Source organism: Gobio gobio (assembly GCF_949357685.1).
Source record: "Gobio gobio genome assembly, chromosome: 4".
NCBI classification, from domain to species: Eukaryota; Metazoa; Chordata; class Actinopteri; order Cypriniformes; family Gobionidae; genus Gobio; species Gobio gobio.
Genome location: NC_137100.1, coordinates 32,625,373 through 32,652,305, shown reverse-complemented (window position 1 = coordinate 32,652,305; position 26,933 = coordinate 32,625,373). Strand labels below are relative to the sequence as shown.

At 38.9% G+C, this 26,933-nt stretch overlaps 1 protein-coding gene across 1 annotated transcript; it reads right to left on the bottom strand.

The window, feature by feature from the left end:
• Positions 1-3,478: 3,478 nt before the first annotated feature.
• On the bottom strand, positions 3,479-25,569 carry LOC307125856 (PDZ domain-containing protein 2-like). The gene is made up of 2 exons (XM_079816038.1): positions 25,338-25,569; positions 3,479-5,005 (listed from the first exon to the last, which is right to left on the bottom strand). The coding sequence occupies exon 2, from the start codon at positions 4,611-4,613 to the stop codon at positions 4,104-4,106; it is 510 nt and encodes a 169-aa protein (XP_079672164.1). The 5' UTR covers positions 4,614-5,005; positions 25,338-25,569; the 3' UTR covers positions 3,479-4,103.
• Between the last annotated feature and the right edge of the window lie 1,364 nt (positions 25,570-26,933).

The window sequence follows — 26,933 nt, the reverse complement described above, 5'->3', positions numbered from 1 at the left end:
TGGACGCCTGTCTGTAAATAATGCAGGGGAAAAAAATCGGCGAACGCAGCAGCCTTGTATCGGCCGATGCCGATACACTTAAAGCTACACTATGTAACTTTTCCGTCCACTAGAGGTCGCCTGTTCAAAACAAAGGTGTAGTTTGATGACGGCACGTTTGAGCGCAGAATCTCGGGACATGTGGTTTTCACCTCACAGCCGGTGGGAAACAGTCAGGATAGGACTCGGGCAGAAATCATGTTCATGGATGCGATTATTAACATTACTGTAGTCTGAAGCAGAGCAGGACCGAGTGTTGTGGAGCTGAGCAAGGCCGCAGGAGCGATTGAAGAGCGGGACTGTTATTATGGCATAGTCGCTGCCGGGACTTTTATTATGACACGGTTGCCGGCGCCACTTCCTCTTTTCCAGTCATGAGTTTGAGGTAACGCAACTCTGTTTATCGTATTAGATATATCTGAGTGTGTTGAAAAGGAAGTTACGTTCGCTCGGCGGCTGCTATGACACTTGTTCACACTGCAGTGAGAGTAAAGTGTTTCACTGAATAAAACCGGAGACCGAGGGTGACGCAGATATGACGCAATCGACAGGCGACTCCCTCACACGCATAGCTCACACGTCCCGGTTCCTTGGTTAAAATAGCAATTTTCTCACGATTTACAAATAGTTGAAAACTTTTGGGATATTCTAAGTACTCAACTGAACAAAATATATAACACTGGCCTAGTGGTTTCTGGATATTTTACTGCAAAAATCCTACATAGTTCACCTTTAAAAATCGCAAATATCGGCCCGATATATCGGCCGGCCGATATATCGGTCTAACACTAGTTTTGGCCATAGACATAATATGTCTTATGGGTTTTGGCAAGCACGTAAATACTGTCTCTCTTCTTCTGTGTGACAAGCGAGTGTCAGAAGCGTAAAGTGCCACAGCACCACCTTGTGGACCGGGAGTGCATCTACTGAATGTGCACGTTCACTCGCCGCATCGCCAGTGAAAATCGCTTGGGTGTGAACACTCAAGACGCGCCGAAAAACGTCACGAAAAACGCTGGTGATAAGCGCGCGCGATATTCGTCCTGGTGTGTACAGGCCTTTATGTGCAGAAAAAAAGAAGATATTTTCAAAAACATTTAATTTCAATTAAACTAGGAAAACACTGGAGATTGCAAGGAAACAAAACAGGATAAGAATAAGAGTCCATAATCATGACAATTATATTCTCATTCGGAACAAAAAGGTTTGCAAACTGAATTACAAATCTGGAAATAACAACATTAGCAGCTAAAATAGCTCTTCTTAAAGGACCACAGTGCTTTTGAAAATGAAGAAAAATGGTGCAAAACATTCCAATGTGTTTTTTTAAATTATTGGCGATGTGGGTCACAAAAGTACTGGTAATGTGACACATTTTCCAAGGTTCTGTTTGCCAAGAAAGGAAAAGGCGAAAAAAGCATGGCACTGCAACATGGAGAACTTCACAGTGCAGGTCCATCCTTTGTTTTGGTTCGACACAGACATTTGGCGGTCTAAGTGAAAGCTGAGCGTGTCAGCCGGTCCAGATGGAGGCCAAACATGGACAGACACAAGACTGTCGACACCACGGACACATGCAGCCGTCTGTCAGAGCTGTCAACATGAGGAAACAAACAAGGAAAAGACCCACTGGCCCTGATCCAAGTATCATGCTCTGGGGCAAAACTAGTCAATCCCGGGACACATGCTGACACGCTGTATATAGACACAGGAACACTAACACACAGGACACCCTGTTCTCTCTGACCAGCTGTGATACCTAAATAAGAAGCTGCCACCTAGTCAGATGAGAAACTATTCAGAAAATGCTGTGATATACTATACAGTCATTAACGTGAAATCCCACTGACTAAACTTGTAGAATGTATAGATACAGTGGCATGAAAAAGTATGTCAACCGCTTGCAGAATCTGTGAAAATGGGAATAATTTTAACTACATAAGAGGGGTCATACAAAATGCATGTTATTTTTTTATTTAGTACTGTCCTGAATAAGATATTTTACATAAAAAATGTTTACATATAGTCCACAAGACAAAAAAATAGCTGAATTTATAAAAATAACCCTGATAAAAAGTTTATGAACCATTGATTCTCAGTGCTGTGTGTCGTTCCCTGGATGATCCACGGCTGTTTTTTTGTTTTGTAATGGTTGTTCTTGAGTCCCTTGTTTGTCTTGAGCAGTTAAACTGCCCAATGTTCTTCAGAAAAATCCTCCAGGTCCTGCACATTCTTCAGTTTTCCAGCCTCTTTTTCATTTTTGAACCCTTTCCAGCAATAACTGTATGATTTTAAGATCCATCTTTTCACACTGAGGACAATTGAGTGACTCAAACACAACTATTTAAAAAGGTTCAAACATTCACTGATGCTCCAGAAGGAAACACAATGCATTAAGAGCCGAGGGGTGAAAACCTATTGAATTTGAAAATCAAGGTAAATTGTACTTAACTTGTCTTCCGGGAAACATGCAAGTATCTTCTGTTGCTTCTGAAGGGCAGTACTAAATGAACAAAAAATTATATTTAAATAAAATAAGAAAAAATCTTCATCCTGTTCAAAAGTTTTCACCCCCCGGCTCTTAATGCATTGTGTTTCCTTCTGGAGCATCAGTGAATGTTTGAACCTTTTTAAATAGTTGTGTTTGAGTCACTCAATTGTCCTCAGTGTGAAAAGATGGATCTTAAAATCATACAGTTATTGCTGGAAAGGGTTCAAATATGAAAAAGAGGCTGGAAAACTGAAGAATGTGCAGGACCTGGAGGATTTTTCTGAAGAACATTGGGCAGTTTAACTGCTCAAGACAAACAAGGGACTCAAGAACAACCATCACAAAACAAAAAAACAGCCGTGGATCATCCAGGGAACGACACACAGCACTGAGAATCAATGGTTCATAAACTTTTTATCAGGTTTATTTTAATAAATTCAGCAATTTTTTTGTCTTGTGGACTATATGTAAACATTTTTTATGTAAAATATCTTATTCAGGACAGTACTAAATAAAAAATAACATTATTAAAATTATTCCCATTTTCACAGATTCTGCAAGCGGTTCACATACTTTTTCATGCCACTGTATATATTTTTTTAATTCTACTAATTTCAGTGACCTTTCTTTTCTGTTTTTACTTTATTTTTGAAAGGCACGGCAGCCTTTTCCTTCTCTATTTGCAGACCAGTGACATCATTGCCAAATGTGCCTAATTCTTTGGAATTTTTTAATGGCTTAAACCAGGCACCCTAAACTGTTTTTGTCAGCAGAACCCTTTCGACCTAAAATATTTTTGTAATATTTAAAAAATTTAACAATTTAACAACATTTTCATGTTCTCAGTTCTCTGATGTTGGTTAATGGTCACATGACATGCAGGCAAACAAATAAATAAATATTTTTTTTTTTGGTTTTTTTTATTTTTATAAATATTATTTTTTTTTTACACTTTAATTACCCCTGCATTTCAATCACAAACTGTAGTATGGGAAACCCTGACTTAAACTGAGACCACTTCTTTCTTTTTTTTGGTCACGCATAAAACTTCATGACATTCGCCACATATTTACAGTAAGTATGGCATATACATTGCTGTCACTGTCACTGTCTTTCACACAAGTTCAGACCAAACAGGCAATGTCATCTGTGGTTCATTTCAGTTAAATTAGTTTTTTGACTTTTTGACACGATTACAGTGGAAGCCTAGCAGGCCCCTTTCCCATTGGCTTTTACAGATTGAGGGGAAATCTTAAATTATGACGGTATGCCACATATATTGTCAATGGATGTTGTAAATAACCTGAAATGCTCATTTAAAATGTCCAAGCACACTCAAATTACTTTACATGATGACAAGACGAAAGAGGAATGCTTTCAGTGCACACCTTTTCACAATTAATGAAATACAGAGAGATTCAAAGCTAAAACAAATTCATTAAATCAACAGCATGGGCTTGAATATCTGAGAAATTCAGCGCTATGCTTACTTATTTTGTTAACCAAACAAACTATTTAAGACTGACATATAACGCAAGCTATTATATGCTGATTGTAAACAAATTCAGACATCTTACCTGGCTCCAGTGACGTCGACCCCAACCATCAGCTGTCCGTTTAGTGACAGCAGCTCATCTCGCAGCTTAATATCTCCACAACGGGCTGCTGGACTGTTCTTTTTCACTTCAGTCACCCAAATACACCCGACATCCAACACAGGGCCTTTATCGCCCTTCCTGCGTCTCCTCCTGACCCCTTTCTTTTTCCCCTCGGGGTCTCCAAAAATCGGAATATTTCCAAAGCTGAGTCCGAACTCCGGCCCATCTTCCTGAGACTTGTTCAGGTAGACCGCCCTCACTTCAGCCTCAATTTCCTCTCTAAATGGGCCACTACTATACGAAGGACTCTCAACTTCAGCAAAGTTTAGCTGGATGTATTCCACAAGCTTGCAGATGGCAGCCTGGCAAACACCGCCTGCGCTCATCCGAGGCTCGTTGCCCTCGTCTTGGTCTTTTTCTCGAGCCCTGAGCCAGTTCTCCAGCAGGGGGAGATGGCTCAGGGCATTTTCTTGGGTGATAGGCATCCTAGCTGCTGCTGCTGGGCCTGCCGGGGCCGCCCCTGCATGTTGAGTCAAGGCTCTCCAGTGGTGGCTGTAATCAGACGCATTAAAATGGCTTCACATTCCTCTCAAAATGACACGGTAACCTCACAGACTTCAGATCCAGAACGCTGGCGTCCACTCGTGATACTCTTAGACCACCGAGGTCCATGATGTCATCCGCAGAAACAAAAGGAAAGCACGGTGATTGAGGAAGAAGGGCACGTTTATGCTTTGAGGGGTAACAAGAGAACGTGTGCCATTAGCTGGTCGTCTTGGTGCGTGCCAAATCTGATTTCCAATACCATTAAAGTGGAAAATAGCAGATCGTTGGGAGTCGAGATCTGTCCTGACTCAGAGGCGCCACAGACGTCCACCTAATCAGAAAGAAAATAAATAGAATTGCCATTACAAAGAAAGTCAGCAGGCATGAACTCATGTTAAAGCGCTGCAGTCATGGCTCATTTGCTGCTCAACCTCAGTACGCACAAGAACAGAAATTGGCGCAAGTATGACAACAAAGAAAGCTTCCTACATACCAGCCGTTTCATTTGACTGACAGAATTCATGAACTGGAAAAGGTTCCAATAATAGTCTTATGGGCTTTTTACATATGTGTCATTTGGCTGTTTGTACAGACATTCAGTTGGGGTAAAATCAATGCGGTTGACATTATTCGATGCACAGTGAGCAAACAGAAAGGAAAAGAAAACGTCCTTTCAGTTCTTATTCACCTTAACCTCGTGGAATGTAACCTGACAATAAATGTTGAAACTGCCAGCCAGATGTTGTGATGGTGTATAGCTCGAACTCTTGGATTCGCAGACCAAATTTCTGGCATTTTTAAGTATATGCTGTAGACAAAGACCACAATCAAATTGCTACTCTGGGGTTTTGCTCAAAATAACATAACTTTGGCCTCTGTGAGCATCACACAAACTACTAGGGCTCAAAATCCTTCTGTGATATAAGATAATGGAGCAGTTATGTGTAACAATTATATCAACTTTGCATTTATGTCCATTACTAGGAAAAAAAAACCCATTAAACTGTGAGAAGATTACTTAGCACAGCTATATAAACAAGAGGGGGATGTATAACCAACTGTCAGCTGAAGTCATATAGATCAGACCAGAAAAGTAAAGTGACAGCTAATACCAGAGGACAGAACCCCTTTCAAGAGTTTAACCTCAATAAGTCATGTGCAATTTATAAAAGGCAACGCTAAAACATTTCTATCAACAGCTAGGCATGCAATATGCAATCATGTCATTGATAATATGAGTAATGAAAGGAAAAATTACCATATTGCATATGAAAACATGCTTACAGTGAAGCTTTGTCTTTCCACAGGAATGTGACACACTTATTTGTCTGTTAAGAGATTATTATACACACTACAACAGTTCCCCACAATTTACTACAGTACAATAAAATGAAACCCAAAAAGTTATCACCCCTTAAGACAGATTTATCACCATCTTCCTCCTACCTTTTTACATTTTTGAGATTTTCTTCCTTACTCCATTCAAGCACATAGATGCTATGCCTCTCACCGAGGTGAGCTGTCACAGTGACACAGAAGGTCTGCACACCCCAGGCTCACCCTCCGAAAAGACCCACATGTAATAGGATTAGTCTCACCCCTCCCCTGTGCCACTTACACACACAATGACCTCCCATTTTCTCTTTGGTTGAGTTGCTGAATGGCCAGTTCAAGTGTTTATATTTCTGCCATCATGTCATTCATGATTATTGATGTTTTTGTTCCTCACATAAGAACGAATCATTTAACAATGCAAATGCAGATATATAAAACACTGGCACGCATTCAATGAGATTTTAGCAGGAAAAAACTTTAAGGATTAGTTCACCAAAATTATTAATAATAATGTTGAAAACACTTGTGCTGCTAAATATTTTTTTGTGGAGAGAAAGTTCAAAAGAACAAAATTTATGTTAATAGAATTATTTTTGAATTTAAGTATAATGTTTTTACTGCCACTTTAATAAATTTAAAGGGATAGTTCACCCAGAAATGAAAATTATCCCATGATTTACTCGCCCTCAAATCTTCTTTCAGACGAACACAATCGGAGTTATTAAAAAATATAATTGCTCTTCCAAGCTTTATTATGGGAGTGAACAAAGGTCCTGATTTTGAAGTCCAAAAAAGCGCATCCATCCATCATAAAAGTAATCCATACAACTCCAAGGGGTTAATAAAGGCCTTCTGAAGCAAAGCGATGGTTTTTATAAGAAAAAAATCAATTTTTAAAACTTTATACACAAAAATAACTAGCTTCCGGCAGACGGCCCACACAAGTCTATTTACACCAAGAGTAACCCCTGACGTGATGTATGACGTATATTGTAGGAGTAGCATAAGCTTATACGCCTCTCGCGGTTCAAACAAATAGGGCTGGACAACAAACTCAAGCTCCTCTGACATTTCTCTTTAAAAATTCTTGTTTTAGACTTCTAATTTGTGACGGGTGTTTTGTTTTGCTCTATCCTCTGCGATTTTAGTTTATAAAGTTTTAAATATGGATATTTTTTCTTACACACAAGCATCACTTTGCATCAGAAGGCCTTTATTAACACCCTGGAGCCGTATGGATCACTTTTATGATGGATATATGGATGAATAAACTTTTTTGGACTTCAAAATCAGGACCGCCATTCATTCCCAAGCTTGGAAGAGCAATATTTTTTTATATAACTCTGATTGTGTTTGTCAGAAATAAGAAAGTCATATACACCTAGGATGGCTCGGGGGTGAGTAAATCATGGGATACATGGGAACAGCCCCATGATGAAGAAAGCTGTTGTTTCCTATTGAAATAACCCATATTGAAAGCCCAAGAAAAGGGATTAAAACTAATAAGGACACTTTTTTGATATTCATTACATGGGCATTATGTAGTCTTCTTTATCCACTGCAGAAAAACAATAGCAAATGTACTGCATTTGATAGTGTGATGAGGAAACCATGTGTCTCTAGTAAATACCAAGAAAAAAGGCGATCAATGCTGGATGATTATGGCTGTAAAACCATAAACTCCGCATGTTTGGAATAAAGAAGCCTTTCATATTAAAACAAACAAGTATCATGAAAATCTGTCAAGCATTGCTTTTAAAAAGAACAAAGAAAAAAGGATTAATGGTCATTATTAGCCATATAAGACATATTTCATGTCTGTGCTCTGGTCTTTTAAATTAATTAAAAAAAGTACTTTTTTTGTTTCAATTATACTAGAACAATACACCTCCGGCTAAGCCAAACAATGACATAATGGAAGCTGAACCGCCTGGGCTCAGAGCTCTGTAAATACATTCAAAATAAAAAGAAAGAAATGAGAGAATATTTCAAAGAGAAACACCAATCCAGCACCGAACTCCAGAGTCCAACAGCATTTGTCACCCTGTTAGGGTGGTCTTTCAACTCCTCTTTGTTTTATCCATTAGGATCACATTACAGAGCTCTCTCGTCATTTAATAGAACTGTTTATCATGGACTTGGATGTTTTCATCCTGAAACTTTCCTTCACTTCGCACACACACACTTGACATACAAATCAAGCAATCTCACGCTGTGAAGTGATTCCTGAAAAAGAGGAATATTTCGAAAAATGAACGCTGTGGTCGGAGAACACTGACTGACAAATAATAAAGTTGGATGCCAACTGTGGAAACATGAATTAAGTTGAGTTTTCTAAAGAAGGGCCGTACTGCCACTAATCACAGAGGTCTTGCTGAGAGCAGCCATAAACGGGTTCTGCCCTCAGGCCCACTTTAGTGCTTTATAATCTATAGCCATCGATTATGGGGTGGACTTCATCTCTCCTTTGATCTGACAAATGTGATTCTTTACGAATGAAAGAGAAATCAACTTTCCCTTGAGCTTTTGATAAATAAAAGGTCATGGTAATATAAGAATATCCTATAAGTTTCAGAGCTGAAAACTTCCTTGTTAGTCAAAGAAAAGCTTTTATTGACACCAGGCTCAGCAAACGCTTGATCTGGGAATGTGCCTCCCTGTGACGTCAGAGTGTGGTGAAACACAGCCTCAACAGAAGAACAACGCCTGATTCTGTAGCCCCGCCCACCGATTTGTGCATGGCATGTAATAGATAAATAGCATAGGCCTTCGTGGAGCTACACCGGATCGAACTTCCAAGCAATAAACATGCTGCATAAGCTTCATTCGGATTCCAATATTATGAATGCATGTATTAACTTTAGTTTTAATGAATATCCAGCTCACATGGGTAAGACATTGGGCGTTTGTTCATTCATTTCACCACGGATTCGTTTGTAAACAACAGACTGGATTTGCAGACAGGATGAGAGTACATGAATAAATGAAGCAACACACTAATGTGAGTAAAGAATGTTTTTTATATGTGATAGTATTGCATTGTTACAGATCGTTTGATATCTATTGATTATGCTTACGTGTCTAACTGAACATAACTTAGCACGCTGTCACAGGCTGGAGAATCCTTTATTTGAGGTGTTATTGGTTCATTGTGCTGTGATTCGTGATCAGACTCGGACATGTATGGGCCAGGGCTTGCAAAGCCCAATGTCCCCGGGCTATGTGTTTTCCAGACGGGCTACCAAAACGTATCACCGGCCTGCCGACGATCTATCTTAAATAGTGAAATAACATTCCTTTCTTGATGTGCACTGTTCACTCTCTTGAAAAATACAATCAAGGAAGTTTTGATCATGCTGATTTGTCTGACTCTGCAGTGAGGCTTGTGCGTATGTGTTAGTGATGCATGGTTCGCGGTTATATCCACCGATTGGGCGGGCCAAGTAATAAAAGATAACATTCAAATTAATTGTGGGTGGATGAGAGATAAATCATTGTGTTTGTTTGATAAAGACATTTTGCGAGCCCTGTGTCATTCCGGTTGCCGTTTTCCCACACGCTTTCAAAACAATTCCTCACGTGTACTCACCGGGGAGCCGAAGCTCATTATAATATGCAAAGCTTATCCAATCATAGTAGTGAGCATTTACTTCCAAGTCTTCAGTGCCCATAAAAACCGAGCATTCCATGAGAGAGGCTCAAAACCAGGGTAGAAAATAGCCTATACTTATTCATTATGATGTTTTTGAATGTAAAAAAAACCCACAGAAACTTCATAAGTTGACCTCAGACAACAGTATAAAAAATTTAAAAAGCTAGTTCATGTCCCCTTTAAGTAATGGGTAGCATTATTGACAAATATTTGAGTTGCCAAAATAAATAAATTTTGTTCAACAACAATCTAGAGCTATTTGTAATGTTAAACAGTATATTTTGTTTGTTAATGAGACACTATAAGTACAGCATACAGTGTAGTTGTGTGACTGTACTCCAGTTCACACACGCCAGTGACGCCACTGTCAGATCGCCAACAAAGACTGGTTAATAGAGCAACAAATCTCAGCTTCAAAGTGGCTACAAGAAACTGGGTCAACAACCAGCGGCATCAGACCACATTTAAACCACTCGTTTTAATAGTCTTTATTCGAGAAGACATAGCCCACTGACTGTGAAGCATGTTGAGTACCCCCCCACCCCCAATGCTGTCTGTTCTTAATGTGAATGCAGATGGACAACACTGTGGAAAATCTGCTCAGGGTATGGAGCTCTAATCCTGGACAGTGGGTGGAAGGGTTACCCCAGCACTGACCAAAATGTAGGGGGAGGGCTGCAGGTGGAAAGGAGGCAGAAACGACTTGAGCTTAAGCTGTATCCACTGACAAAAAAAAAAAAAAACTGATGTAGGATTTATAGGTCTGTGGTCCAAGTCTTTAAAACATATATCCCTCAGAAATTTCTAGTAAGTCTCACAAACAACTGCAAAGAAGTGGCAAGTAATACATTGAACTAAATGTGAAATTTTGATGTAGGAAGACTGAAATAGTATTTTCTTGTAAAACATACTCCAATAATCTGTATTTGCCTTCCATTGTCAATTGCGCTCACTCTTGTTGTGTGTCCTCAATCTGGCATCCCGTGTGAGCGTCAAGTCTGAGGAGGAGGCGGCGGGTGAAACCAACAACCCTTTCCAATATTTAGAATTTAGACTGCAGTACCCATTTCAACCACTGGCTGAATTGGCTCATTATTACATACTGCACATTTAATGCTCTACCATGATGCTTTAAAGGTCCCGTTTTTCCTGATTTTTTTAAGCTTTGATTGTGTTTACAGTGTGCAATATAACAAGTGTTCATGTTTCGCATGTAAAAAAACACAGTATTTTTCACACAATTTACTTATCTGTATACCGCTGTTTTCACTGTCCTAAAAGCGCTTCGAAGATTTCCTTATTCTATGAAGTCCCTCCTTCAGAAATACGTAACGAGTTCTGATTGTGCCAGCGGTTCCCGTGTTGTGATTCGACAGCAGCTTACACACGTTGCCCGGAAAGGTCACGCCTCTTACCATACCGGGGAGATGCATGCGCTCAAAGTACAGCGTCCCTGAAGGCCAAACAAAGGTGTTTTGACTCCCGGATGAAAATAACAGCGTCTGGACTATGGTCTGGACGACATGGCGACAAACACTCTACAAATGCAACCGAACGCAACCATGAACGCAACACTTCCTCTTCTCCACGTGGGAGAGCAACAAGACCACGCCCCCTTTTTTGCGTATTCTTCAGGGCGGAGGTTAGTCAACAAACTGTTCTACTGACGTCATTAAAGCAGGATGTACAGGGATGTAGTCCAAACCGGCCGTTCGCTGTAGGCTTTAAAAGGGAACTTCTGTTAAATAAAATATCTCGCTTGGCATTGAACTTTGAGCTTTATAATTTTACAGGTATTATTTATGCTCTAACAGCAACATTACACACTAACTAAAGTTTGAAAAATGGGATCACGAAGAACAGGACCTTTAAGCATGACGTTGACCAGTCTCCCATAGCCAGACCTTCAGACTGATGGCAGAAGGTCTGTGATGTGTTAGGGTTTTGAAAAGTTGAAAAGTCTGGAATATATTTTAACATGGAACATGGGGGCCCATCAGGAATGCCTATGCATAGGGCCCAGGATTTTGTGCTACACCCCTGCTTGTAGGATATTATGCTGGACCAGCGCGGTTTGGAAAATGGATGGATTATTGATTCAGCTGCGGGCACCATCTTCTGGTTAGACGCGGGAATTCATTCAGCGCGCACTCATATTGCATTATGGGTATTTTCTAGCCATTGAGCGTACATCGGTTGTACACTAGTTATTGCGGTGCATTTTGGGATTGAATGAGTTCACTCAGTAACGTCCACTATGGTTTCAGACAATACTAAAAAACGGCTGCCCCCACAAATAGTACCCTATTTTAAGGGTATAGGGGGTGATCTCGGACACAGCCCTGGACTTTTTCGTAGTTTTCATTGGCAAAGGACCGCCCAGGAGGACGTTTGACTGACATGTGACGCAACCATAGACTGTAAAAAAATATGGACGTAGTGTCCGTGACGTCACCCATAGGATTCTGATGAGCCGTTCTGAAGCGCAAAGTAGGGACGAGCCATCTTGGCAGCGCGTCACTCCCGGATAACAGAAAATGGGCAAAAAGGCGGGACGTGGCCGGAGCTTAAGTGACGCGTGACTAACACACAGCAGATAAATGGCTATCCACCTGTCACTCAAAATGGCCACGCCCTTAATTATGCTGAATTTTAAGGCTTTATATAATGTAAACGAATGAGTTATAAAAAAATTCACCCCCCTCACAGTTGTCATGAAGGGCAAAATGAGCCGTATAGACCAAAAGCACAATTTGTACCAGGCTGTAAACATGTTTTATTCTGCTCTAAAGTTGGCCATTTTAACATGGGGCTCAATGAGATTCTGCTCCCTTCTGGATCCTGTCCCTAGCGGCCAGTCGATGAATTGCAGTTTGAGGCACTTCCGTATTGGATTCAAGAGAAACTGCGGGAGGTTGCCGCTTGGACGCAACCAATCACAGTTTGTTTTGTTCCACGTCATGTTTAGGGGCATGAAAATGTTTGAAGTCCACTTTTACGTTCCGTTTCCAAACAGTTAAAATGACAATTGCATACTCCAAGAGCACTTTACAATATATGTTTGATTATACCATCCGCATGCTTGAAATTGATTGGGTAAATGCACGTTTTAAACATTTTATTGTACACATAAGTTATTCACTATTCTAAACTAATGCGCTGCTGCATTGTAACACAAACATAAATACAGCAGCTCGCATGTCACGTGCAGATTGCGCGCACACAGAAACATTCAGTACCGCAGAAATGTATTGTTAACACTGTTCTGTGATTTATCAATAAAATAGCTTAGAAACTGTAAAGTTCTAGCATGTATTTCTTAGTAAATTAAACCCACAGCTTCACTATTAGTAGAGAGACGCTGTGTAATTCACACACAATCGCTCTCTCACTAATGCATTCATATCTTTACTGTGCTACTTTATCTGTATCTGATTTAGAGCGAGCAGAAATCTGTGAGAAATATAACGACCCAAAGACAAAAGAACTGATAAAAATAAGCAGTGATGTAGAAGCAATAGCCTCGTGGACAGCGCTGTGTCATATGCCAAAACTGTGCACAAGGCAACCCATGTTCGAGTCTCAGCTCGAGGTTCAGGCTTATTTGTTCATTAATGACGTCATCAGTGTCGACTCGACTTCATCACATAAAAGTTGACTTTAAAAAATCTGAAATCAACCCCTATTATTAATAAGAGCTACTGCTCACTTTTCCATGTTCTTACAGAAACTTTTGACCATGGCTTTATAGAATAGCTAATGCAGCTTTAATCGCTTCATGGAACTCTGTCACAATTAGTGAACATTTCATTATTTTTTTTCTTCAGCAGCCAACTGCTTCACAACAGCTTTTCTCAATGACCTTTCAATTCCAGCATGTAAAGTCATGGTCTGAATAGTGGTCTACAATGTAAAGTGAGAAGGAGGCAAAAGATAGAATCAGAAGAGAAGCCAGAAAAAGTTACAGAGAAAGAGAAACAGCAGTTTAGTATACAGATAGACTTTTCAGTCTGTTATATTGCATTTTACAATTGAATTTGGTAGTTGCAGCAAATATCATCTGATTTATTTTTTCTCATTGAATCAGTAATGGAAAGCATTTGCGGTACTCCATACAGATTATTGCCCACATTTTGACCAGAAAACAAGACACAACTGTATTATGATTATAGACCATTTAATAAACAACATAGCCCAAAATAGTAGGAATGAAGCCCCAAAATTGTAAGAATAGACACAAAACACACAGGAGTTATTCAGATTAGGATGATTTAACCAAGATGACAACAGTATGACACAGCAACAACAGATGAAAGAATTAAATTAAATTATGTCGGTTTACGAAAACAAAATGTGTTTTATCAGTCTCATTAAATCAGTTACAGTAGCACATTAAAATGCTGCACTTGGGTTAAACAAGCCACACTTCTATGACCTCCCTCTAAGGTCTTTAAAGTCAGTAAAAAGTCAGTAAAGTCAAAACAATGACTTAATACAATGACAACCTTATTTATTTTAATACCTTGTATTTGGAGGACCTAAAGATCACAAGGTTAGTTTTTTAACCGCTACACTTTCAAAAATCCCACCTGATGTTATTTAAATGACAACAGAGCAAACAGAATATTTGAACAGGACGAATATCATTGTCTGATGAGTGTTGGTGTATGTGTTTATCAACCTTTGTTTCCCTTTCTCTACTAGTCAACACATCCCTCCTTCCTCCTGGAGGCCATATGGCTACAGATTATTGAAACCCCATTCTAATTCAGTCTAAACACCTCATTGGCTACAATCACATTGTGTTTGGTTGAGAAAATACATGCGTGTTATCGTTACATTTCACATACTACTGTGTAAAGGTTTGGGGTCAATACATTTTTTTAAAGAAATGAATACATTTATTCAGCATGGATGCATGAAATTGATTTTTTTTAAAGTTACAGTTTTGACAACATATAAATGCTGTTCTTTTGAATTTTCTATTAATCAAAGAATCCTGAAAAAAGCATCACGGTTTCCACAAAAATCTTAAACAGCACAACTGTTTAAACATTGATAATAATAGGAAATGTTTCTTGAGCATTACATTAGCATATTAGAATGATTTCTGAAGGATCATGTTATTACAGGAATAAATTACATTTTGAAATATATTCAAATTAGAAAATTGTAAATTTTACTGCATTAAATTCAATTAAACTCAGCCTTTATGAGCATCAAAATGAGAAAATAAAGAAAAGTAGTAATATTCTTCAAAAGAAAACTTTTTTTTTTCATATATTTTTTGTATAGTGTATGTAATCAAATTGTACACAGTAAACCCATTTCTCGACGTACAATGAACTTTTAAATAAAAAGTTAGTGAAAGGTGTAACATTTTAATATCAAGAATGCATTGTGTTTTTTTGGGGAAAAGTTTTCCTTAATGAAACCAAATGAGCCTCTCCATCAACTAAAACAATCAGGAGTTCTAAGTACTAACTGTCATCATTTGTCACTGTTAAAAAAGTGAATACTGCTGCACCTGAATACAGTTATGTATGAGGAATGTCAAAGATTATGCGCTGGTAATGTCTGTGTTCATTGGATATACTTATGGTTTAACATGAGGCAGCAGCCTCTGGAGCCGTGCAGTCTGGAACCTTCCACACACCTGCCAGCTCATTCAGTCCTGTCAGCGGACACATGGAGAAAGCCTGCCACAAAACAAGGCATGTTCTTCACATCTCACGAGTCAATAAGCACTTTGTGGTTTACACCCCAAAATAGCCCTTCAACCTCACTAACCCACACATCTTTGGATTTTTCCAGAAAGACTTGACAGGTGTTTCAAAATATGTCTTTGGCAGTAGTTTAGAAGGGTACGGTTACAGTAACCTACAGAAAGAGTATAACTTCGTGAAGATCATAATATCCCATTGAAATGCTTCAGTCACTGCTTTTTTATAGCCTGACGTCGTCATACTCAGATTCTAGTCAGAAAATGAGTCTGAGACAGCTCCATTGGGCTGTGATTATGAGGCGTTTCAACCGAACCAGGAAAGAAAATGCCTCTGCACTCAATTGGATAGACCTACAACCAATCAGAGCAACGGAGTAAGTCACGTGTTGAGCGACGCATGGTTATCAACAGAACTCAACTGCACGCACGCTGGAAGAAGTAGAAGAAGATGAGTGTGAACGATCTTTTCCAGTGTTGTAAAAAGAATTTAAGGATACACAGAGTACTTACCAACACGATCATCATTTTTGAGAGAAATAGTAAAGGTGAATGCATATACGAACAAGTTCGGCAGGCATCCAGGCTAGCTTTTTTATGTAAACATACAGGAATGTTTCATCTGCTTGCCAAAATACAATTTTTAGTTGCAAAAAAGCAAAAACTGTATAGCAAAACTATAGTGCCCTATTGATATATATATGTAGTCTATCTAAGCATATGGTTGTTGTGGCAATTAGGGCAGGGCCGAGAGCCGTGGGAACAGAGGTGGACAAAGTAAACAACTCCATTACTTGAGTAAAAGTAAAAGTACTATCGGTCATATATTACTCCGTTACAAGCTAACGTTGTAAAAACTGTTTTTACTTAAAGGTGCAGTGTGTAGTATTTATGAGGATCTATTGACAGAAATGCAAAATAATATACATAACTCACTGATTCTTGAGATAAGGGACAAAACATGTTTTAGAAAACTAAACACTACATTATTAAAAATTGGTATTTTTGTAGACAAAGGTCTCAGATAATGAACCATGTAGGGAACAGGCTTATTTCTAAATATTTTTTCTAAAAATATATATTTATTCACTCCATAAATTAATTTGTGTCAACTCTGTCAGACACACAAGCATGCTATTTTAATCTAATCTATAAAAAACAGTGTAAAGTCTTCAGTTATGTAATACTGGTGTTCAGTAAAGGAGCTAAGTTTTGTTTTTTCACACTATTATGAACAACCCAGTTTCTACATTTCTTAATTCTCCTCCCTCCTTTTAATATTAAACATATATCACCAATGTTCACCATGATATTCACAATATCATGTAGTTCACAATATATTGAAAAAAAGAATAAGACATTTCTTTCAAAATGAACAAAAACCTTCACATGACTGTAAAATACTGATGGAGTTGACAAATACTGACGGTGTTGTCAAAGGTCCAGCTGGGGCAAAATATACAGTATATGTAAACAGAATCATAAAAACAGCATTAGAAGTATTCCCCATTTGCAAAAAACATATCAAATCACATTATACAGTGTTTTTGAGAGCACTTGTCAACCATCATTCATAAAACCTGACGGAGTTGACATCTGATAAATTTTTTTCCACCTTAACCCCGTTGTACAGTGGAGCAATTTTAGTTTTTTTCCTCAGTTGTAGCTGCCTAAATAAACATATCAAAATGGCAAGATTTATCCCACAACTATTTACAGAAACTATTACATTGCGATGACGGAGTTGACATGTTAAGGCTGTGACCGCAGAGACTTCAATATTGTTTGTTTAAAATATGAGAGAACTGTGAGATCCACAATGAACAGGAAATAGTAAATGCTCCTCAGAGTTAAAGCTGCCCATGACGCTGCCTGATTTAGTCAGAATTATACAAAAACCTGACTGAGTTGACGCAAAGTGAGGCCACAACTTTTATAGCTATTTTTTAATGGAAATATAATTCAATATTTACTTTTTGTATTGTTTGATATCTTAAAGATATCCGCCTTTTAATGTAACTGTGTATTTTTTTATTTGTTGCATTTTTAAACACTTTGTTTGGCAGTTTTACATTGTGACGTCATGCTGAGGAAGGGTTAAATTACATGTGTTTCCAAGTATAGTGAGTGATTTTAAAATAATACTAAAGAAATTATTTAAAAGTATAAGCAATGAATGTATACAAATTTCCTTTAGATGTAACTTTTTAAGTATTTTTAGTGTGTGTTGATATTCTTACTTTTTAACATAAAAAGGGCTTTTGTGTTTGGGATATGTTTTGTCCCTTATCTCAAGAATCAGTGAACTATATTTTTACTTAATGTACCGTTATGTTTTTATTACCTTAGAATGAGCCATTTCTATCTCCATACACCACGGGTCCCCTTACAGTGAAATCACCATTTTGCGCCGTCATGTTTCTACAGTAGGCCCCTAAACGGACAAACTTCTCTACAGAGTCACTCTCTGCTCTCACCAACGACAACATTTTTGTCCTGTGCCGGCCCCCGTAGCTCCCTAGCAGTCATAGAGCACTCGCCGCTGTGGGAAATCCGCAGTGCCATTAAGCGTTCGTGGCGGCAGACCCTGCTCACCACCGCCCTGCTTGCCACAGTTGCCAAGGTGTAGTGAGGTCACCTATGGGGAATGATTCTCTAAGCAAAATTCAAACAAAGTTAAACAGTTTTTGGCATTCATAGACGCAATAGCACAAACAAACCTGCCAATTAATGTATTCAAATGCTGTCTAACACTTACAGGGCAAAAGAAGTGAACTAAAACCAGAGGGGGCATTTTCCAGCCGAATGTGTGAGAGGGCTGTGGGGGCTGGGCAGAGTGTCAGTGTAATATACGCAGATGTCAGAGGTGAGACACTGTAGGAGTGAGACCTCCTCATTCAGATTCATTCATGCACTCTCCGTTCTCATTGAGGACAATGCATTGCACTTAAAGGGGGCTCTCATATGTTAATGAAACCCTACACAGGGTACAATTCATCAAGTACCCATACTTGCCATAAAGACCAATATAGTGATGGCTATCCACAAATGAATGGTTGTTTTCAACACGATTTACAATGATGCCAATACTGACTGAAATAGGGCAGTAATGAATGGACGGATTTTCAATGGAAGCTTTAAATCGGATTATTTTTGGTCTCTTCATTGTTAATACATCTGGTTTTAAGATTTTTTCATTTAGTTGAATAGTGTTTCTTAGTCTTCCATCAGTTTTAATTTTCAAATATGTATTAATACTTAGATATTGGTAGTGTTTTGGGGATTTTTTGCACTTAAAAGACAATTTGCTCACTTGCTGGTTCAAGAAAAGGTAACATTGGAAACAGGTTGTTAGTGTTTCATCAGTAATGGGGCACAAGCCCTCTATGTGTCGCCATATTTCAGGTCTGTAATAAGGTAATATCGTTGTCAGAGTCAGACAAGGATTTATCAGTAATATTTTATCAGGCGGTCATTACTAAATCTTCTCAAAGTATTCTCCGGGCAAATGAGATAACCACTGCATAACAGAGCATTTGAAAGCTATACGTCTATTTAAACTGGGTTTCTCCCAAATGAGCTCTGTTGTAAATGTCTTTTCACAAGTCAAGAACTGAATGGAGTCTAGACTAGACAAAGTAAAGGTCATGACCATGCTTTCCAGAGAAGTCTTGGAAAAGTATCAGTGGGTGCACTCACACAAGATGTGACATAATAATAATGCAAAACCCTTCTAATGTCAGTAGAAGTCAACAGGATAAACCCTTCAGATCTGGCCTATTGGGGGATTTTTTTAAGTTGTAAATAAAACAACCCTATTGGGCTGTTTTACAAGAAAATACAATTTCAATTTTTCATTTATAATGTTCTGTTAAAGCAACAGTGTCACGTAGTAAAGAGGGATGAGGAGAGATGAGAATCCAAATAAAGAAACATTTAAATATAAAAAAATAAATAAAAAAAACAAGATAATCCAGAACTGAGACAGGAACATATTCCAGACCAGGGAAATCCATGAATGCAACATCTACAAAGACTAGCAAGAACAACGACCGACCAACAACAACTGAGACACTGGGGTATATATATAAACAAAGGGAAACAAGGTTAACAAGATGGAGAGTGGCTAACAACGGGGAGTGGCTAATAGGCAACACCTGGGGAAAACGAATCATCCATAAAGACTACAAAGAACTACAAAACATGACACAAGACAGGAAATCACAGCAGTCCTCACACAAGACAGGGAAACACAGGCTGGGATCATGACAGCCCCACTGCAGTCAATAATTTTATCCCTTAAAACTCATCTGTGATAATCTTGTTTCTAAGCTTGTTTCCATCATGGAATAAAAAAACGAAAAAGGGAAATTGCAACTTTTTATCTCACAATTCTGACTTTTTCTTTCTCTTAATTGCGAGTATATATCTCGCAATTCTTGCGTTTTTTCCATAGAATGGGTTGATATAAAGTCGCAATTGCATAGTGACAAAATAACGCCAACATTTTCCTATTTACACGTTGTGATGTGTATAGTTACATTGTGTAGCCAACTAAGACCGAGGGAAAATGAAAAGTTGCGATTTTCTAGACCGATATGGCTAGAAACTATACTCTCGTTCCTGCGTAATAATCAAGGACCTTTGCTGCGTACCATGAGTGCAGCGGCGCAATGATATTACACGCAGCGCTTCAGGCACAGCCAGGGCCGGATTAACATAAGGGCTAGGTGGGGCTGAAGCCCCAGGGCCCGAGCACGAATGGGGCCCGTGATTGGCCGAGGAAATGATTGACAGTCGATCGGGAGCACCTAAACGGCCGCTCTTGCCAAACGGCACCACATATTAAGCGCTGTTATTTAGGCTACTGGAGTGCTGCGCGAGTGCATGGTAGGGATGTGACGGTGAGGAAATTTTCCCACCGGTTAATTGATGTGTGACAACACCGGTAATACCGGTATCACCGGCGGAGGCTTTTAAATCACTAATTCTATCTAACCGAAAGTAACATGCACACGACCGCTCTGAACTGAAAACGCACCAGTGCGCACACACCGTGAATGACAGCTCGTCTGTAAATGCGCGCTCTGTGAGGCCATTGGTGCGTCTCAATCAGTTCCTAGTTCAGTAGTCAGGGCACTGATCAAGCATTGATCAGTCTATTATTGAGATGCACGCCATGAATGAATAACAATTCGTCCATAAAGCCTTGCTTATACTCGACGCGCCCGCACGAGCGCGAGGGTGCGCGCGGCCAAAATAAATGCGCGCAGTCAGCGTAGCGCGGAGGCTCGCACTGCGGAGCCAGGCGAAAGTAAACAATACGCGCTCTGTGCGGCCGTGCACATTTTACTTTCGGTTTTGAATTAGCGCCAATTCGGCTGCGGGTTGCTTAAATTGTGGGTTCATTAGCCTATTATTTTTAATGAAAAACACAACAACAAAACAAATGACAAACTCCCTTAAATAGGCGCTTTTACGTTTCGCTTTGAAACCAAATCTTCCGCTATCATCAGTCAGCTCCTCACTCTTAAATCTGATGAATGACTCCTGCCGCTGCCGAGACTCACGGTCGGATCCTGCTTTATTAAGCAGATACGTTCAGTTTTTGTTTGTATTGTCTGTTTTCTAACTGAACTAAATTATTTTATTACTAAAAAAAAATCAAAAAGACGGTGGGCGGTGCCACGGTGGGCAAGTGATGTAACTGGTGTTGAGTCTGGACACCGGTAACACCGGCAACACCGACTATCGTAGCAAGCCTAGTGCATGGGAACATCAAAAGCCAGGTGAAGAAACGGCACTTCCTGATTAAACCGCGCGCGCATCCAGCAGCAGCGCGAGATCAGCTGGATCGTCTCACACACAGCGCTGACGAACTCGTTCGGCGCTTTCGCTGCTCTATTGAAGTCATAACTAGCTGAACCAGACTGAAAAGCTCCGACCCTGTAAACTGAAGTGTTGAGGTAAACTATAGGCTGCCTAACGTTACACGATGGCCGTAGCCAGCTATGAGGTCCCCGAGGTCCGGACCTCTGTATTTTTCTGAGGTGTACATAATAAATGTTGTGAAATAATTGACTAATAGAGTACTAACGCTACTTAAGTGCTGCAAGGATATCTTCTCATCTGAGCTGCCCTGCCTGTGGTGTGTCACCGCTCGTCAATGTCAAAATATTTGAGATGACCAATCAAATTAAAGTATGCAGGCTTTATGTACACAGAAGCTGCTGCACGAGTCGTGCAACGCTTCAGTAAACGGTGAGAGATGTAAGTAGCTAAACTAAACATTTCATATTTGACAGCTGATTTAGGATAGAAATGTTAAACAATGAAAAGACTATCAGCCAGAGCTCAGCTTTAGGAGGGGAAGAGACAGGGCAAGAGAAGGAGATTGAGATTGTCTTGAAAATATTCAGCAATGGTGTTGAGACTGGACTGATGAATTAAGCATGAAAACCACCACATAGACATATAAACAACATTAAAAAACTTTAAAATATATTCTGATTAATACATGCAATTTAATCAGATGAATGTGTTTACACAACACTAACATAAATGCCCAATAATAACAGAATGTTGCTGTGCTTGTAAACACAGTCAATTAACTCAAATTGTGAATAGGCTACTTCTGTTTACCAAATGCAAGGGAAAACTTGATGTTCAAACTAAAAATTCGCAATCATGCTGAAAGAAAAAATGACCAGTACTGCTGTAAGTATTCAATCTTTGTGAAAAACACATCCCTGGTAATGTTAATGGTCCATTGTATTTTCATATACACATATCTGACATCTTCAGAATTTATTGCACCCAGACACATGCACCACAAGAGAAAGATAAATATTAAAATTTCATACCAGCAAGGATCTATTCAAATGTGTCTCCATTCACCTCTGAACTTTTACCATCCTTAACAACTTGTTAGCTTCATTAAACAGATAACAACACTAGCAAAATAAATATAAAGTATGTAAAGCACCTAATATCAAGCATATAAAAGAAAAGGTTTGTATGTTCTACATCATATCCTGAAGCTGCAATCTTTTCTATGAAACTGGCCATCCTTCTTTACTCTTTGCCTAACGGTGCAGCATGAGATGTAGAGACGTAATCCCCCAGATGAGAATTTGATCTAGAGGGGGCGGGTTGGTTCAGTCCTGTGGTCTCCCCTCTGGATGAGCCATGCATTGCTCTCGGGCGGGGTGCCAGATGCTGTCCAGCTTAACCCAAAAACAACAACTGTACCACAACCCACTGACACTCCCCTGCTCTAAGTCTCACCATTCTCTCTAGATGCACCATTATGGTCTCTTATTTTAGACTACACACTGCTGTTCATTTTTTCCAAGATACACTCTCTACTTCAATGCTGTAACACTAAATGTATTGCTGGTGGGTTCATTTAAGAGAAACATTAAGAAGAAAAAGACAGCATTTTATTTCATAAAAGCATTGTTAGCCAACTATGGTCGCAAGTTCTGTTGAATTTTGTCACAACGGAACTTGTGACTATAGTTGGCTTTGGGAAACGCACCCCAGGTCAGCAGAATTTTGATGCAGTGTGGTGGACAACTATATTTAATGTGTACACAATGTACAAAATAATTACTGTTATATGAATTTAAAACTATACAAATAAAAAAGGATCACATGTCAGTGAGTTTTTAGCCAATAACCTTTAAGATGGATGATGAATAAATGGCTTCAAATTTACCACATCATATTGCAGATTGGTACTGATAGTTGAGACTTTTGGCTTGTAATTGTTTCACTTTTCATATGACTCTTACAATGGATCAGAACATGACTGGGAACTTGGGAATATGACATGAAAATATGAATATGTGTTGACAATCAGCTAACAAGTCATTCCAAAGAAATTAATCTGGCCAATGAGTGCAATTGCTCAATCTGGTTCAGACTTGTCAGCTTACTTCTTGTTTCTTACCTTATATGGCACTTCTGAAAGTGCATATTGCATCTAATATATACACAATGAGAGACAGGTCATTGTGTACATTAGATCATTGGATATTTATTCTTTTCGGGATAGGAACAATGGTTCAATGGTAATGGGAGGTCTAAATGCTGACTGCCATAACTGACAACAGTGTGTAATTCTCCCACCTCAACAGAAACAGACATAAACAAAGGAGGAAACTAAAGGCCCCTTTACACCAAGAACGATAACTTTATTAGCGTCCACTCCAACACACAATAATGTTCTGTGTATTATAAACACACGCTGCAGTTATGTCGTCTGCCGCTTAAAAGGCTCAAGCTCCCTTAAACAGAATGGATTCTGAAACACCCGATTTCAGCAGTGGCATGTAACAGTTGTTCCCACTGGCTATTTTGCCGGGTTGAATTTATATTCAGTTAAATAAATATATGCACAGCAGGTTTCAGAGTGAAGCAAGAAGCAAGAAGTATTTACACAAGTGCAGGTTACGTGTTTCTTCCAGTGTCTCAGAGCAGCTCTGTTCACAGTAAACGCTGCTCCACACAAACTCAGTTTCAATAATGTGCCTTTGGGAATGAATATAAAGTCTGACACGCTTTGTGTTTCATAGCGAAGTGTTGCACTGTTATCATTTACATGCGTGGAGCGTGTCTCCAGTTAACAAACTCTATCTCTCCAGTTTGGGTTGCTTATACGATTCGTCTTGGAATGCAACGTGCGCCATTTTACCAGATTTTTTATGTAAATCTTTTATAAACTTAGGCCAACTTAGGAGAATACAGTTCCTAAATATGTGAATTGTTGTTCATTGCGATTTCAAAATAAAAGTGTAAACCCTCACTCTGAGTTTGCATGTTTTGATGTCCTCATGTTCTTGTTCAAGAAATTACAGTGGCTGTGGGATTTCTATTGTAAATGAGTGGCCAAATATTAAAGATTAGGTGGATATTTTAATTAAATGTTGTTTGCCCAAAATTAAACAAGGATTTGATCATGCTGTAAACAAGTGTAACAACAACAATCACCAGGCCGTTGGCGCCCTCTACAGGCATTTGCTATAATAAAAGTTGATTGTTTACATCAAATATATTACAACACTTTTGTTCAATAAAACCAAATGATTACTTGCTGTTGATACTTTATGTGAAGCAATTATTATTGCCTCTTTGTAATTATATATGCATTTTAAGTCATTTTATAGTTCACTTAGGTCTATCTTTTATTACCACAAAAAGATTTGAAGTGTATCATCACTTACCTAACAAAAAGTAATTTTCCAACAACTAAATTGTGGCCAGTGAGAATGCTGAGTGGCTAGTAACTCTGGAATGGCCAGTTGCTGGTGAGAAATAATTAATTCATCAGCTGAAAATCATTGTGAAAGTGATTCCAACAATATTGTTTCTCTGTGACATTATCATTATAGTTGTGGTGTGGACTCAGCACAGTTTTTTTTGTATCATAGAGTTATAAATCAATTGGTATTACAAAGTTCAACTGCGTGATATTAATGGTCATGTGATGTCAACATGGTGGCACACATGGGGGCGACCCACTCCATGCAGAATAAAAAAAATAAAAATTCTGCTATGACCAGTCATTGCATGTAAATGAACATAATTTTAACATTATTTCTCAAGTACAAAACTTTTTACTTAGCGAAAATAAATAAATGAATAAAGAAATAAAAATACTGTGTGCTCAGATTAACAAAAACCGACTGTTACTGACTCTTTGGCATATTCACAAATGTAAATGACTTGATTGGGGGGGGGGGGGGGGGTTCCTTATATCATAATCAATACATTAACATGCTCTTCTTTGGTAGTAATAACCCAGTATGAATAAATCAGGATAGATATCCGTTAGTCATTTTCTCCATTGATGTCTTGGCACAACCACAAGGCAAAAATGCGACAGAAGTTCAGTGAATGGAGACTCAGTGAGTTCAGAGAAGCATATAAACTATATAAAATGAAACTTACCATCCGTGCAACTGTATTCAAAAGTGTAAGCAGACTGTATTTCCATGACCAGAGGAAATGTTAATCCAAATCAATGAAATCCGCTGCGATTCACAAGTCGAGTCCTCCTGAAACGCATGTAGTGATCTGAGAAAAGTACTGCATGCACGTTTAACAACTGAGCTGTTTTCGTCTGTGTTATTGTGAAAAAAAAAATCTCCTCCCTTTTGGTCAACTTTGACAACTCTTTCACAAAGGATGCAGCAGTAAGAGTAAGGGCTCAGTTTTAACACATGCACGCGATTCGCCGTGAGGAGTGACGCAGGGAGTGGGCGGAGCAACATCGCTGCTGCTGTTTAATTAGCTGCGGCTGGAATGGAGCTGTCTATAAACACAGAGCAGTTGTTAAATGTCTTGTCGTAGATTTATCTTTTTAGAGCAGTTTTAAGCATTACAAGATTTCAAGTGGAATTCCATCTCACTGATTCTTTTCAAGTACCGGTAACAGCCTATATAGGCTGAGTAGCCTACATTTCTGATGCTATATTCTATTCTACAGGTTAAAGTATGAATCATAACCTCTGGGAATCCCCAGATGAGTTTTGTCTGGGCATGGCAAATCAAATCATAAAAGTCTTTTTTGAATGGCTTAAGACTCTTAACTCCTTTTCGGACCAGACTTGCCCTGCCTTTAACCATCTCATTCGGTAGGCTAGCCTGGAAACTTAATACACAAATTACTTTGTTAAAAGCAGCATTACTTTTGTGAGGAACTATGCTGAATGTATCAATTGGCCTCCTATATGTGAGAAATAAAACAAAAAATGTTTCAGAACATAAACCGGCTAATATTTTTGTTTGCTTTCAAACACAATTGCAAGTGAACATTTTTTGTTTATGATTAGCAATGTTATGTTTAACACAGGGCAGCTGATTTGTTAGCTTTAATTCTGCTTGATTACAATTGTTTCGCATTACCCCAAAACGAACACTTGTCTATTTATTCACCCTTTTTATGCACCTGCAAGACAGTAAATCATATATTTTGAACAACATGCTGGTGAGCAAATGGTTACAGGAGTTTAAGTCTTAGCTGAACTGATTTTGAGTCCCTTCAAATGTAATATGGCACTTAATACAACTGATGGAGATGGAGAATCATAAAAACAGTTGTGCTCAAACCTTGGCTTTTTCTACAGAACTATTCAGGAGGCTGTTTTGCAGATATTTCACTCTTTAACTGCAGAAGTCCATATAGAAACAATGGACTCACTGGCATTCTTGGGCCCAGGTGGTTTTGATTTGGGAGGCGCTTATGTGCCTTTAGGTCATTTATTATTTTAAGCGAAGTGAAATTAACTATGAAGACAATGTTGCACTTTCAGACTGCTGGATACCCATAGATTGACCACTGGTCCTGCCAAGTTAGGGAGAGACATTTTGGCATGTGAAGGATAAATTTCATCATAAAGGAAAATTATTGAAATGGAATAGACATTAACGCAATCGAAAACTGAACAGGCGTATTTAGAGTATACCCATGATTTTGTTTCTGCATTTTGTTATACCTCCACGTCTTAGCATGCCGTATTACCAATAATTTCAACACAAAGCAAT